Source organism: Phyllostomus hastatus, unplaced genomic scaffold, assembly GCF_019186645.2.
Source record: "Phyllostomus hastatus isolate PE091 unplaced genomic scaffold, TTU_PhHast_1.1 phas_contig_495, whole genome shotgun sequence".
Classification (NCBI taxonomy): domain Eukaryota; kingdom Metazoa; phylum Chordata; class Mammalia; order Chiroptera; family Phyllostomidae; genus Phyllostomus; species Phyllostomus hastatus.
In genome coordinates, this window is record NW_025333895.1 from 7,412,658 (window position 1) to 7,425,604 (window position 12,947).

At 60.7% G+C, this 12,947-nt stretch overlaps 1 protein-coding gene across 2 annotated transcripts in view; it reads right to left on the reverse strand.

Moving 5' to 3' along the window:
• The window catches only part of DDX31 (DEAD-box helicase 31), a 63,302-nt gene extending 50,525 nt beyond the window's left edge, over positions 1–12,777 (reverse strand). Inside the window, exons 1-6 of one of the 2 annotated variants that reach the window (XM_045846536.1) lie at positions 12,558–12,777; positions 7,243–7,499; positions 7,040–7,115; positions 6,131–6,174; positions 5,102–5,172; positions 4,192–4,256 (exon numbers count right to left, since the gene is read on the reverse strand). In XM_045846536.1, coding sequence (XP_045702492.1) covers positions 4,192–4,256; positions 5,102–5,172; positions 6,131–6,174; positions 7,040–7,115; positions 7,243–7,499; positions 12,558–12,641 — 597 coding nt within the window. In that variant the 5' untranslated portion in view covers positions 12,642–12,777. The remainder of the gene's footprint in view (positions 1–4,191; positions 4,257–5,101; positions 5,173–6,130; positions 6,175–7,039; positions 7,116–7,242; positions 7,500–12,557) is intronic. The other variant, XM_045846537.1, reaches the window with a different exon arrangement.
• Between the last annotated feature and the right edge of the window lie 170 nt (positions 12,778–12,947).

Sequence of the window (12,947 nt, forward strand, 5' to 3'; positions counted from 1 at the left end):
CTGCGGCTTCTGCACGCGGGAAGGATGGCCGCCCTCCGCCGAGAGAGGGTCACGCTGGCACTGCGGTTCAGCGGGTCCCTGTCGGAGGACAAGCGGGACCCGACGGCGAGCAGGACGGACGGCTGAGCGCCGACAGCGGCAGGAGCGAGCGGGAACTCCTGCGCACTGCGGCGGGGACGCAACCCGCTCTAACTCCTCAGAAGGCCAACGTGGCCGTTATCTGTCAAATAAGGATGCAGATTCCGCTCACGGGACTTTAACAGACGCACTCGTGCGTGTGCATCGAGTTGTCTTTTCCAAGATGCAGAACGTCCAGAACAGCCTTGGTTTGCAGCAAAACACGGAACCAACCGTGACCCCCACCCACGCGGGGGAGGCTCAGTAACTTCCTGCAGCTGCACGCGGTGGGGTACGAGGCAGCCCTCCGCTCGCTTTTTAAAAAGATGTGGCTTATTTACCCTTAGAGAGAGGAGGAGGGAGGGAGGAGAGGGACGGAAACATCGAAACATCGACGTGAGGGGAAAACATCCGTGGGCTGCTTCCTGACCGTGCCCTGACCGGGATCGAACCCGGAACCCTGACGCGTGCCTGACCAGGGATGACGCCCAACCCACTGGACCACCGCCGTCGGGGCCAGGCAGCCCCCGAAACACAGGGGAGCACAACGAGGCGCTGACGACCAGCGACTGGCCTCGGAGCACGTCAGGTGGACAAAAGCGGGCCCGTGGCACCACGCGTAGCAGGGGCGTTTGTGCATCAAAGGAATAAAAACTCCAACCGAAGGGGCAGGAGGACCTACACACGTTCATACTTGCTTCCTAGGAACAGAGTACCCCTGGGGGGACAGGCAAGAGGACTGGTGACAAGGACCACTGCATCTCGACAGAAATGTCGTGTCGCACTCGGGGCAGGTGGCGGGGGAGGGCGTGCTCTTCACGATGGGTTTTTGGGTGCTGTTTAAATTTTTGCCCCGTGCACTGCACCTGAAAGTAACAGCAGTGGGACAGCAGTAACAGTACAGGACGGAAGCACCCGGTAAGGGCCCTGAAATCATCGCCCCCCCCCCCCACAAGTGCTTGCAGACAGGGGGCGGACCGCAGCGCCGTGGGCGGGGAGGCGAGGGACAGACCCAGCAGCAGGCTCCACCACGACCATGGCTCTCATGCCCTGCATCAGAGACATCTGCCCATGAGGAGAAAAGGACCTGGGATCCCAACCAGAGCCGCCCGTGCGCAGCACCAGCGTGGGGAGGCCGCGCCGAGGCCCCGGCGAGGAGCGGCAAACAGGCCGGCGCGCTGGTGCGCCACAGTGCGGCGTCACGAGACCCTGGCGCTTCAGGGTCTCTGAAACGGCGCTGCCGCCCAGGCGGGAAGGAAGAAGAAACAGTTCCTCGCAGGGCAGCAGTGAGTGGAGGGGACGGACGTGACGTTAAAAAAATCAGAGCCCAAGTCACCGGCAGAGCGGAAACACCGCAGAGCGGCCCGGCCCTCCCACCCACGGGGACTGCAGGCGCCGCTGGGTGCCGTGGGTCTGCCGCCGCCGCCGCCGCCTCCATGCGCGGCTCGTACAGGCCAAACCGCCTCACCGTGCGCTCCACGGGCCTCTGCCGACGACTGCTTGAACAAGGGAGTTAATTAGGCTGAAGAGTTAAACTCCTTCTACAGAGAATTTCACCCCCGAATGGAACGAGCGGTTACATACAGATGGTAAAAGGCACTCGAGCCCATGAAAACGACAACCTGGCTCGTTAATGGCTCTATCAGTGAATCAAATTGCTGTCCTTCACCCCGGCCACAAGAGCGTGTCGCGGACGGTGACAGCTGACACCGAGCAGGCCGGTCAGTCGCTAGGCGACCTTCGAGAGCCTACTCAGGCGCTGGCTGGCTGGCTCCCTCCTCCCCCGCGGGAGAAAGGCGCAGAGGGGGAGAGGGTTTGCCTCTCATCACACCCGGCTCCCTGCGGAGCTTGACCGCATCCCTCCCACCCTCGGGCGGCCAGCCCCGCCCCGGGACAGGCGGGCTAGGACTGCAGGGCCCACTGCGGCTCACACGCTCCCCAGCTCTCCCACCCGGAACCAACTGGAACCTACTAGCAACTTCTCCTGCAGTCTCTAAGTGGGTGAGGCCCCCCCCACCCCCCCGCACTGTTGGGATACTCGGTTTCTCCCCCTGTTCCAAGTACGTGGCTGAGGAAGCCCCGTTGAGGGTGTTCTGTCCCCGAGAGGGCCCTGCGGGGAGGAAAAGTTGGTCCCCCGCAGGAAATAAAATCCCCACAGGTCCACTTCAGAGAACCCAGCACCAGTGGTTTGACAAGAGTCTTCCTCACCTTTCCACGTACAGGTACGCACACCGATTACCGCCACTACCGGAGCTGGCGCCCCGCTGCACGTGCTGGTTCCTCCCCTGCCTGTCTCGGTGGACAGGGCGAGAACACGGGTCCACAAGTGACCGAGAAGGGTACCTCTGCAGTACGGCTCTCAAAGGTTCTGCCGTTGGCATCATTGTGCAGGATTGCTGTTTTATCGAATTAAAATTACTTATACAAAGCTTAAGTAAAATGTGAACTTACTCTCAAATAATTCAGACTCACAAACAGAACTTCACAAACAGCACAAAGAACCGCCCTCAGTGCTCCCCCAGCCTCCTTACACGGCACTGACTCTCGGGACCACAGGACGGGACGCCGGCCCCGCCCGGACACTGGCCCTGCCCGGACACTGGCCACCAGCCCCCAGCCCCCGGGCCTCAGGCACAGCCCCCGGCCGGCCCCGGCCCCGCCCCGGGCCCCGGCGCAGGACCGTGCACTGCCCTGCGGCCGCGTCTCCTCTGCCTCTTCTTCACCTGGGGGGGCGCTCGGCATCTCCGTGCCTTTGCGACCTTGACAGCTTTGAAGAGCACTGGCCAGTGGCCCCGCAGAGTGTCCCTTGGTCTGGTGTGTCCGCTGTCTGCTGGGGACCAACTTGGGCTGCGTGCCTTGGAGCTGCGTCCTCATGAGACTCGTGGGGGCACGGGAGGACACCTGCTCCAGGGGCGCTGGCCCTGACCGCCCAGGTAGGACGGGACGGCCCGGCTTCCCGCTGCTTCCCCGCGTGACGAGGAAGCGCCCCGTGGGGAGACGCTCTGGAGCCACGCCGACACCCCACGCCTCCGCACGGTGGCGCCCTCGGCCCGGCCTGTGACGGCCGTGTCTGTGGCACCCGCAGCACCCCGCCCCCCCCCGCCGCGTGTTCGTGTCGGTCCAGCTCCACGGTTCTCCTCCCATCACGCACGCCACGTCCGTCCTTTGGAATTCTGCCGCGAGACAGGGCTCTCCCTTCCCCCTGCATTTATCCAGTCATTTCCACTTATCAGTTTGGACTCGCGGATATTTGTTTTAGTTTATGGGCTCTAATCCAACACTCGAGTTATTTATTTTGGCACTCACGTATCAGGCAGGCTCGGTGCATGCCTGACGGTGTCTGTCCAGACCGAGACAAAGGGAGCCAGCGGGCTCTTCTCACCTGTTCGGGGGCCGCCTCACCCCCGTTCTGACCTCGCCGTCGCCTCCCGAGACCGACCGGGACGTCCCTGGGGACTCCAGGCCAGGCTCAGAGATGACACCTATGCTGTGGAGCGTGGCGGGCAACCGGCCCCCCGGACACAAAGAACCCAGGGCCAACTGCTCGTTCCACACCTGAAGGAAGTTCTGGGAACGCTCACACCGGGTGGCCCTGCTGCCAAACTCGCTCCCTGGCCGCTGAGTCCCACGCCTGTGCTTCACGAGGGGCCACCGTCCCCAGAGGGCGGAGCGGGGACGCAGCTGCCCCGTGCTCGCCACTGGGTCTGGCTAGGCTACTGCACTTCCCCACCCCCCACTTTTCGGGAAAGCTCAGGGTAACAGTGGCGCCACCAACTGGGAGGCACCGAGGTGGTTGCAGATTCAAGAGGAGCGCACAGGTGAAGCATCCGGCACCAAGGTGGACACCTGGGGCGCACCCAACAGATGCCCCCGATCGACCCGCCGTGACGGCGGAGAAATGCGCTCCAGGCCCGCTGCAGAGGCAGCGCGCCCGCGGGACGAATGGGTTAAACAGAGGAGCGGGAACCACTCCGGGGCAATGGCCTCCTTCGGGCCCAGGGTCACAGCAGGGCTCCAGGTGGACGGGCTCGCACGCGCCTTGAACTGCAGTGGAAACCCACGTCCGACACTCACCTGTATTTTTGTCTGCATCGCCTGAAGGGACTGGACCACCGGGATGCAATAGGCGAGAGTTTTACCTTTTAAAAAAGGAAAAGAGTAAGTAAAAGCGGGGCCCCAGTGGGTGACCGGGAGAGACAGCGGCCCCGCCCCCTGCGGGTGGCACTCGGTCTGGGGAAGGGCAGAGCAGGGGGACGGGCAGAGCAGGCGCACGGCCCAGGACGGGCGGAAACGGAGCTCACCGTCTGCCACGTTCCTCGTCACCCAGCCCCCTCCACCCACGAGCCCAGCAGCCTCAGCCCCTCCTCCCTCCAACGGGCACACAGCCCCTGCGCTGCACCACAGGGCCACGGGGGGGGCTGTCTCCAGAGCAACAGGTCCTCCTCCGAAGGGCCCTGACCTCTCAGAGGAGCTCGGGGGTCAAGTTGATGACGTCCTCTGTGGAGCTGCTGCAGGAGGAGCTGTTTGAACCCCAGCCCCAGCCCCGCCCACCTGAGTGGAGGCTGGCGGGGCGGGGCGCACTGCAAGACTGGGCGGGTGTACAAGGGCCAGAAGAGCATGGCAGGTTGTTCAGGGTCCCATGTTGGAGCAAGTGACGGGCGTCCGAGCGGTGTGTGCTCGTGTCAGAGCTGGGGTTAGCGCCCAGAAAACATTCATCACCCAGAAAACATTCATGGCTGACGGGACTCGGCAAAGCCCAGAGACGGGTTCCGAGGAGGAGAACAGAACCTGACCTCTTCAGATGGTTCCTGCCTGTGGCTCCCCCCACGGCCCCCTCACTGTCCCCGTGTGAACTAGGTCAGGGCTCGCAGCAAAAGCAAGCGTGGCCTCTCCTCCCCCGCACAGCCACCTGACCACACGGCGTGCCGCACGGCCGTGGCCCGGGCCCCGTGGGCGGGGACGCAGAAACTCGGCAACGACTGACCTGAGCCCGTCTGGGATCTCACGAGGGCATCTCTGCCTTCCAGCAACACGGGGATGCTTTGCTTCTGCACGCTGGGACCACGCACGAGAGAGAAGACACACACACATGGTTATCTTGACACGGCACGCACTCGCATGTGCGGGCAGACACACGGCACACGGAGGGCAGTGGCCCCACACTTTGGTCTACCAACCGCCCCCTTAGAAGTTGCCTAAGCGCGCAAGTGAAGACGCCGAGGAACCTCTGACGAGCAGAAGGACAAAGCCTCCGTCAGAGTCCGGGCACTCCGCTGGTGGTGTGGAGGCGAGCCCCAGACTGGCCACCCCACCCGCTGTGCCGACTGTAAGCAGAGTTGGGACGGGCGTGGCGACGACCTGGAGCTACGGCGAGAGCATGTGCCACTCTCTCTTGCCTCCTGTAGGAGGGGACGGGAAACGCTGCGGAAACATTCCCGGGGGGGCGGTTCCCGAGCAGAAGAGCAAGAGGAAGCCGGGAGCCCCCGGGAGAGCCAGGAACTGATGCTCTCTCTCCAGAGGACCGAGAGGTCACTGCAGGGTCACGCTCAGGCGTGCGTCTGCATGTGCGTGCGAAAACTAGCAACAAAGGAGGGACAGGCATCGCTGAGGTTTGGGAAACTAAACTGAACAAAAAACACGGTGGGGGGCTTACTCTGCTCTTCGACATTCTTATTTTCACTTCCCAGTATTCACCGTCCTACCGCTGGTCCTCACCATTAAGACACGGCACGGTGAGTCCCGTGTCTGTGACGGAGCCTTCTCAGGAAGGACGGCAGAGAGATCCCAGGAGGACCAGCCCCCGCGCGGCCGGCCGCGAGGGCAGAGCTGCGCGGGACCGGTCTCCCCACTGGGGGGTGGGGGGTGCGCAGTGAAGCCCTCGACGGGCGGGGTCTGGCACTGCTCTCTGCCACTGACACACAGCTGGGCCCAGCCCGCCCGCCACAGGCCAGATCCCCCACGCCTTTGCCCACTTCTGTCCCAGAAAGAGCTGGGACTGGCCTGCACCTCTTACCTGGTCATCTGGGACATGTTCAAGACCGCGTGGATCGTGGAGATCTGAAAGAGAAGACGAGGAACGTAAACGCTGTTCTGCGTCCTTCTCCGGAATAAATGTATTTGGCGCCCACAACCCCCACGGCAGAGAGCCGACCACCCAGACCCGACAGCTCTCCATTGGGGTGGCTCGGCCCCGGCGCAGCAGCCCGGGGACAAGTCTGGCTGTCACGGTGCAGGAGGGCAAGCTTCTGGCACCAGGAGCATCGGGGCTTGGGACACTGCTCGCCGTCCCACACTGAGTGACCGCCCCGAAACGTCCTCGGCCCCGAGGCCGAGAAGCCCTGCTCAGCTCGAGGCTGGTGCAGCCCGCCCCGAAGGGGAGGGCAAAGGAACCCCCTCAGGGAGCACGCACTTTCCTCTGCCCACTCGCGAACAGGCCCAGAACCTCACTCGTGGTCAAAGAGAAGCGTTCATCTGTTTGCAGAAAACACACGCTAAAAGAGTCTTTTTCCCTCAATTCTTTGTCGCTACAGACATCCCTTTGCAGCAAGAAGCAGCTCAGTTCCCTCCTGCCGTCACTACGACACCTGCCTCCAGAAGGCCCCCCCCCCCCGTCACACCTGCCGGCAAGGGCACGGCTGACTGACAGCCTCTAAGGGGGGCCCGGTCCTGAAGGGAACGGGGTGAGGAGGGGCTCGAGTTCCTCCCGCAGAGGGGCGGGGGCGGGGCGGGACCACGGTGAACAGCGCCGGGAGCTCAGTGGACTCGTCCCAGGGGCATGTCTTACAGACCGAGCTCGGGCAGGCACGCGGGGCAGAAACCCCCACCCACACTGGGGTTTCCCCCCTAGAACTGCCTTGCAGACCCCCGCACGGGCGGGCGCGCGGGGCCCCGGACGGCGGGAACCGCAGGCAGGTCTACTCACTAAATGCGGGTGGAGGTCCAGCTCGTGAAAAGCTTCTGAAGAAAACACGCTTTCTTGCACCTGCTTCACCAGGGGCCTGCAAGCGACGAACAAAACCCAGCATCAGGTCCAACGCACCGGGAAGAAGGCGGCGGAGCGCACTCCGCTGCTCCTCCCGCCCCTGGAGTGCGCCCGCGCCTGGGCCCGCCTGCGCCTGGGCCTACCTGCGGAGCTGGGGAATCTCGGGGTTGTTTCTGAACAGCGACGAAGTCTTAACGCCCGGCTTCTGCTCCTGGTCTCTGCCGCTCGCGCTGGCTGGAGACCTCTTTGGAGGAAACACCTTCCTCGCCTTCCCCTTCAAAGCCCTTGGCGTTTCTTTGGCAGCGGTCTTCTTGGCTGGGAGAGAGGCCGTCGCACTCCTCCGTTTCGCCGGCGGGGCCTGCCTGGATGCCGGGCGTTTCCTCTTGGCGGCCTGGGTTTGCTGCGTCGGTCCCCGGGGGAAAGAGCGGCGAGAGACGCGTCAGTCCATGCAGACGGCCCCCGGAGGGAGGCCCGGCTGCCCGCGAACCGCCCTCCCCGCCGAGACCGGCGCGCGCCCCACAGGCCACGCCCCACAGGTCACGCAACAGTCTACGGTTGGTCTGCAAGCAGACTCCTTGGCTCAGCCTTCCTTCCGCCGACAGCCAAAAACAGAAAACCAGAACACCCACAGAAGCTCAGCTCCCTCATCCGCTAGACCTTCGCCATCCATCTCCACTGCAACTCGGCCGAGATGAGGGCGGGGGTCACACAGGGAGAAACACTGGGGGGCTGAGTATTCACAAACGAGTCTCCTTTAACAGCAGCAGAGAGGCCCACCTGTGACCTGCGCGTGCGAAGTCTGTGTGCACAGCCAGGAACATTTACATGAGAATGGGGGCGGGACAAAGAATCTGTCCCCGCCCCTTAACAAAGCCAGTGGGTGACCACGTGTGGGACAGGACGAGGGACGCCCAGTCCCCGCTCACGCCCGGAAGCAGAGACCTTCAGCACTGCCCCGCCCCAGAGTGCGGGGATCTGTCACCCGCCCCTCAAGCAGCTCCCCCGGATCCCCCAGGTTCAGACGGCGAGGAGACAATCCCTGCCCGCTGTTTCCACTCCAAATGAGAACCCCGCTCCCTCCCTCCCTTCCTCCCTCCCACCACCACCATCTCCAACCCGGCTGGCCTTCCGATCCCACCTGAGAGCCGCCCGCGGGCTGCGCCGCCAGAGGCTCTCCTGCCCGCTGTTTCTATCTCCACAGCGTGAACCGTGCCCGTGACCGTGGCTGAGCCCACGCCGTCGGAGCTCCCCCCAGGAGAAGAGACACCCGATTCCTCTGTTTTCTTTGGCCTTTGCTCCCAATTTACACGGGAAATAGAAACATCCTGCGAGCAGCCAGTGCCTGTTATTCCAGAGTTTGGGTTTCTCTGGGGATGTGTTCTTTCCCTCTTGGCCCGGAACGGTAACTTTCCCTCCCGCACCGGCCTGCCCCAGCCCCGACGGCCGGCCTCGGACTGACCCACCGGGAACAGCCGTTGTGGGTCCCCGGCAGCCACAGGTCTTCCGTGTCTGAGGAACCCAATAAGCACAGCCTCCAGTATTTAACATGAATCCTAAGTGCTGACCTCCTTCTTTTTACCAGTATATTTTTGCAAAGTTCCACGTTCATGAATTTTCAGATTAGAGCAAGAGACGAGGTCAAATTTCAAGTCTGTGGCCTCATCTGCAGGCGGAGTGAACGGTGCAGATTTCGCCCGCGGAGCCAGGGAGGCCCCAGCAGACAGCACGGGAGGCCCTGCCCACCCTGCACAGGCTTCCTGCCCGGGCGGCCTCGCCGTGGCTGCCCACACTCCTCCTCCGCCTCCAGCTCTGTCCCCCAAGGCTGACCACACTCTAGAGGCGCAGAAACCATTTCAGACGCTCAGGCAGGACCTGCCACCTCGAACACCCGCCTGCGAGCCTGAGGTTTGCTTTCTGCAGCCACGCAGAACAAGCCTCCCCCTCCACGCGTAACTTTCCTTCGCACTTCATTCAGGACCGCTCTCCTCCTTCCTCTGGGGGCCCAACCCTCCACCCGGGACACAGGCCGCAGACCTGCCCGGCCCACCCTTCACTCTGTGTCAACGTCTCTCCAAAAGCGGCTGTTCCGGGTCGAGCACGGCATGAAATAGGCTTCGTGTGGCCACCAGACTAAACTCGAAAATCTGAAATTTGGCCTACGAAGCCCCCTAGAATCTGGCTCTTCCCACCTCACCGGTCTCAGCCAGACCCTCTGCTGTCCCAGTCGTCCCTAGACTGTACACACCCCCTCCTTCCTCAGGGCCCCCCCGCACACGCCACTCCCACACCGCATCTCCTACCCTCCTCCGGCTGGCTGCCTCGCCCTGGTCCTCCAGATCCAGGCTGCCTGGGCCCTCGGGAAAGCCTGCCCTGACCCCCTCTCCCCGCCGGCCATCCCCGCATTGGCCCGCGTCTGGCACAAAGCCAGCGCGCAGTAAGTGCTTGTCGGGCGAACTATCACGCACAACGGGGCTGTCCCTTCCACGGCCTGGACCCTCTCCTCCTGCTCGCCAGCCCCCCCACCCCCACATACAGCCCACCCTCGGCTCTCAACGTCTCCCGTCTCCAACAAGTCGGTCCTCCCCCACGTGGCTCACAGTGCAAACATCCCGCTGTCGAACAAACTTCGAATCTCGACCCAGCAACCCGTTTGTGCCGATACCTGCAAGATCAGCCACGGGTCTCTCAGGCAACAAACAAAGGAGATGGGGTCTTCAAACAAATCGCTGCGTGAACAGCCTTCCAGAATGAATTAAGTTGGAGAACCAAGGTTCCACTGTGCAGTGATTTAAAACACTGACCACTCAGCAGCTGCCGGGCGGCCGGGTCCTGAAGGTACAAGCTGGAAGGTCAGCAGAGCCCTTGAGGGAGCCACGGGCTCGCGGCAGAGGGAAAGGGTAAACCAGAGGCCCAAGCCAACGCCTACCCTGCAGCCTGCAGAAGAGGTGCGGGCAAGGGGCCACGAGAGCACACAACAAGGAAGGCCACCACGGCCGACGGCAAGGGGACAGGAAGGCTTTATGAGGTGGCATCGGAGCAGAGAGGAACAAGGACAGGTCTAGATCTACTGACGAATGGCCGCACATCAGGCAAGTCACTTCTGAGTCTCCGTGTCCGCCCTGTAAAATGAGGGGTCACGGCAGTGACCTCTGGGACCCAGCTAGCCCCAGAAGTCCAGATGCTGTGTCTTTGATGTCAGTAAACACACTGAGTAGTTCTTAGGCTCAGTACGCGTAAGTGGCATGCTACGTGCTTGCGTGAATGGTCTCATTTATCAGTACAGGGGCCGGTGTCACCTCACTTTCAGAGGACGCCCCTGGTGGGACGAGGGCGCGCCACCCCCAGATCCCCGTGGGGCCCAGGCTCTGCCCAAGGCATCGATGCCACAGCCCCAACAACAATGCTGTAATACCTTTTATTAACTGTATCCCGTTTGGTTAGAAAACAGCGTGACTAGTCGGGTCCCTATTTTGTTTTGAGTTGTTTTCTAAAAGGACATGCACCAAAATGTTACCCAGAGTTAAGGGAGTATTTTTTTTAAATCTACTTCCCAAATTCTCTACAATTTGTTATTAACTTAATAATAAGAACATACTCTGCACAGGGTCAGCATAACTCAGGCCATCGAAGTCTTTCGACATCCGGGACACTGGCTATCCACCCAAGCTCAGCACAGCCACAACCCTCATTGGTGACCCAAACAGAAATGCGGATGCAGGCGAGGCCACTGCAGACACTCGTCCTCACCTCGTTAATTAACACCCTTCCACACAGGGCAGTTCAAACAAACCCGACACCCTGTGTTTACACTCAGCTCACTCAAAGGTCCAGCGGAGACTTTCCCTCTGTGTCGGCCACCAGGTCATGCAGCGGCCCAGGCAGCCCACCGAACTCCCGATGCAGCGAAGATTCTGTTCCACAAAATGCAGCCAAGAGGAACGCACCATATTTTGCCATGGATAACGCGCACTTTTTTTTTGCCCAAAATTTTGAGAGAAAAATAAGGGTGCGCGCTATACACGTGTAGTGCTAATTCTGTATATTCTAATAAGTGTTTTAAATTATGTTCAAAAACAAATGCTGACATGTTCGTAATATTTTCAAAGTAAATGCTAAAATTCTTTTATAATACTACAACCAAATATCTAAATATAAATAAAAATTGAATTAAAAAATTAAAAACAAAGATTTTTTTTTTTCCTGAAAGTTTGGGCCAAAACCGTGGGTGCACATTCCACATTGGAGCGCATTACACACGACAAAATACGGTACTTATTTTTTTTATTAGCGTTTAGTGAGTGCCTCTGTAAGTCAGAAAATATGTAGTCTTTATGTTCATCAGCTCTTTTAATCGTCACAATAAACGCATGCGAAGTAGAAAGAACCGTTCTCACGTTAGGGCCCGTGTAAGGGTCAGAAGGGAGGCAACCTCCTCCAGGTCGCAGAGCTGGCCTGGCGCCACGCCGGCGTCCAGCCCCAGGCCCGTCCTGTGCAAACCCCAGGCGCGCAGACGCTCTTCCGCACTTTCCCTCCCCCTCCTCCCACAGGGATGGGGCCCCGCGGCTGGCTGGCTCAAAGCTTCCGCCCAAGCCTCTAAATCCTAAAGCTTGTCAAGATACATAACTAAATAAGCAAACAAAATAAAATACAAATACGAATCACCAAAAAGGCTCCAGACACTGGGTGATAGTTTGTAAGGACTCAAGGGAATTTCAGCTTTAACAAACTGGATGCATGAACCTTGGCAATTAACTTTTCAGTGGAATTATCCGTTGCTTTTTCAAGAAAACACACACACACTTCCTCGGCAAGAGATTGCACCCTTTCTTGGTGTTTAAAATAACAGTGATTTTACAACAGATTTTCTGCTCTATAGCCCTCCCCTTTTCCAGGAGATAAGTCTATCATCCCGGAAACCAGTTTTCAGCTCCGGCTTGTGCCAAGTTTAAGGCTTCTTCCCCCTCCCTAGTAAGAGAATTGCATTGTTGAGTCTTACTTTCTTTTGCTCCTCCATTGCGCGTGGATGAAATCTGTGCGTTTTTAAAGCACTCAGAATTAACTCCTATAGTCTAGTCCTCGTTCCTCAAACAATCGACCCTCGAAGTCGAGAAAACGGAGGCTGAGATGTGGGTGGTGACAGCGCTAAGACTCCGGCCTACGCGTCACTTCCAACTTCTATGGGCGCCAGCCCCCAATCCCTTCCTTCCAATTCCTCCAACTAGCAGCCCCAGCTAACTCTCGCCCTTCCAAGATCATCCCCGCGGAGTGGGGTTCTGGTCTTCGACACGTGTTGCTCAGCGACATCTCCACAAGCAGCGGGAAGTCTGACCCCACCCCCACCCCCCAAACTCCGTAGATAATTCCAAACCCCTGAGGCAAAGCGGCAGCGATCGGCTTGCCGCGCGCGCGGGCCGAGCCCCGCCCGGTGCCGATGGACCTGCAGGCGCCCAGAACTCACCCGCCTGGCCTGGGCCGTGCGGGTTCTGGAGGACGTCCCGGGGGCGGCGGAAAGCTGCAGGAGCACTCCGTCGGTGGCTGCCATGGCCGGCGAGGAGGCGCGGCCACACGCTGGCAAGCGGGGCGCGTCTGCAGCTCGCGAACCTCGACCAAAGCTCCGCTCGGGCCACGTGGGACGCGCGCGAGGACCCCGCGTAGCTGCCCCGCCGGGTCCTGCCGCCCTGCCCCTTCCGCGTCTCGCAGGACGCGTGAGCACCGCCTACCCCACCGTTGATTGGAGCCACGGGGGGCGGGAGGGGTGACTGTCCCGTTTGGCATCCCTCGTGGCGTGGCCTGTGGCAGCGGAGGCCAAGTGACACGCAACACTAGAGTTCATGCTTGTGAAGTTCTT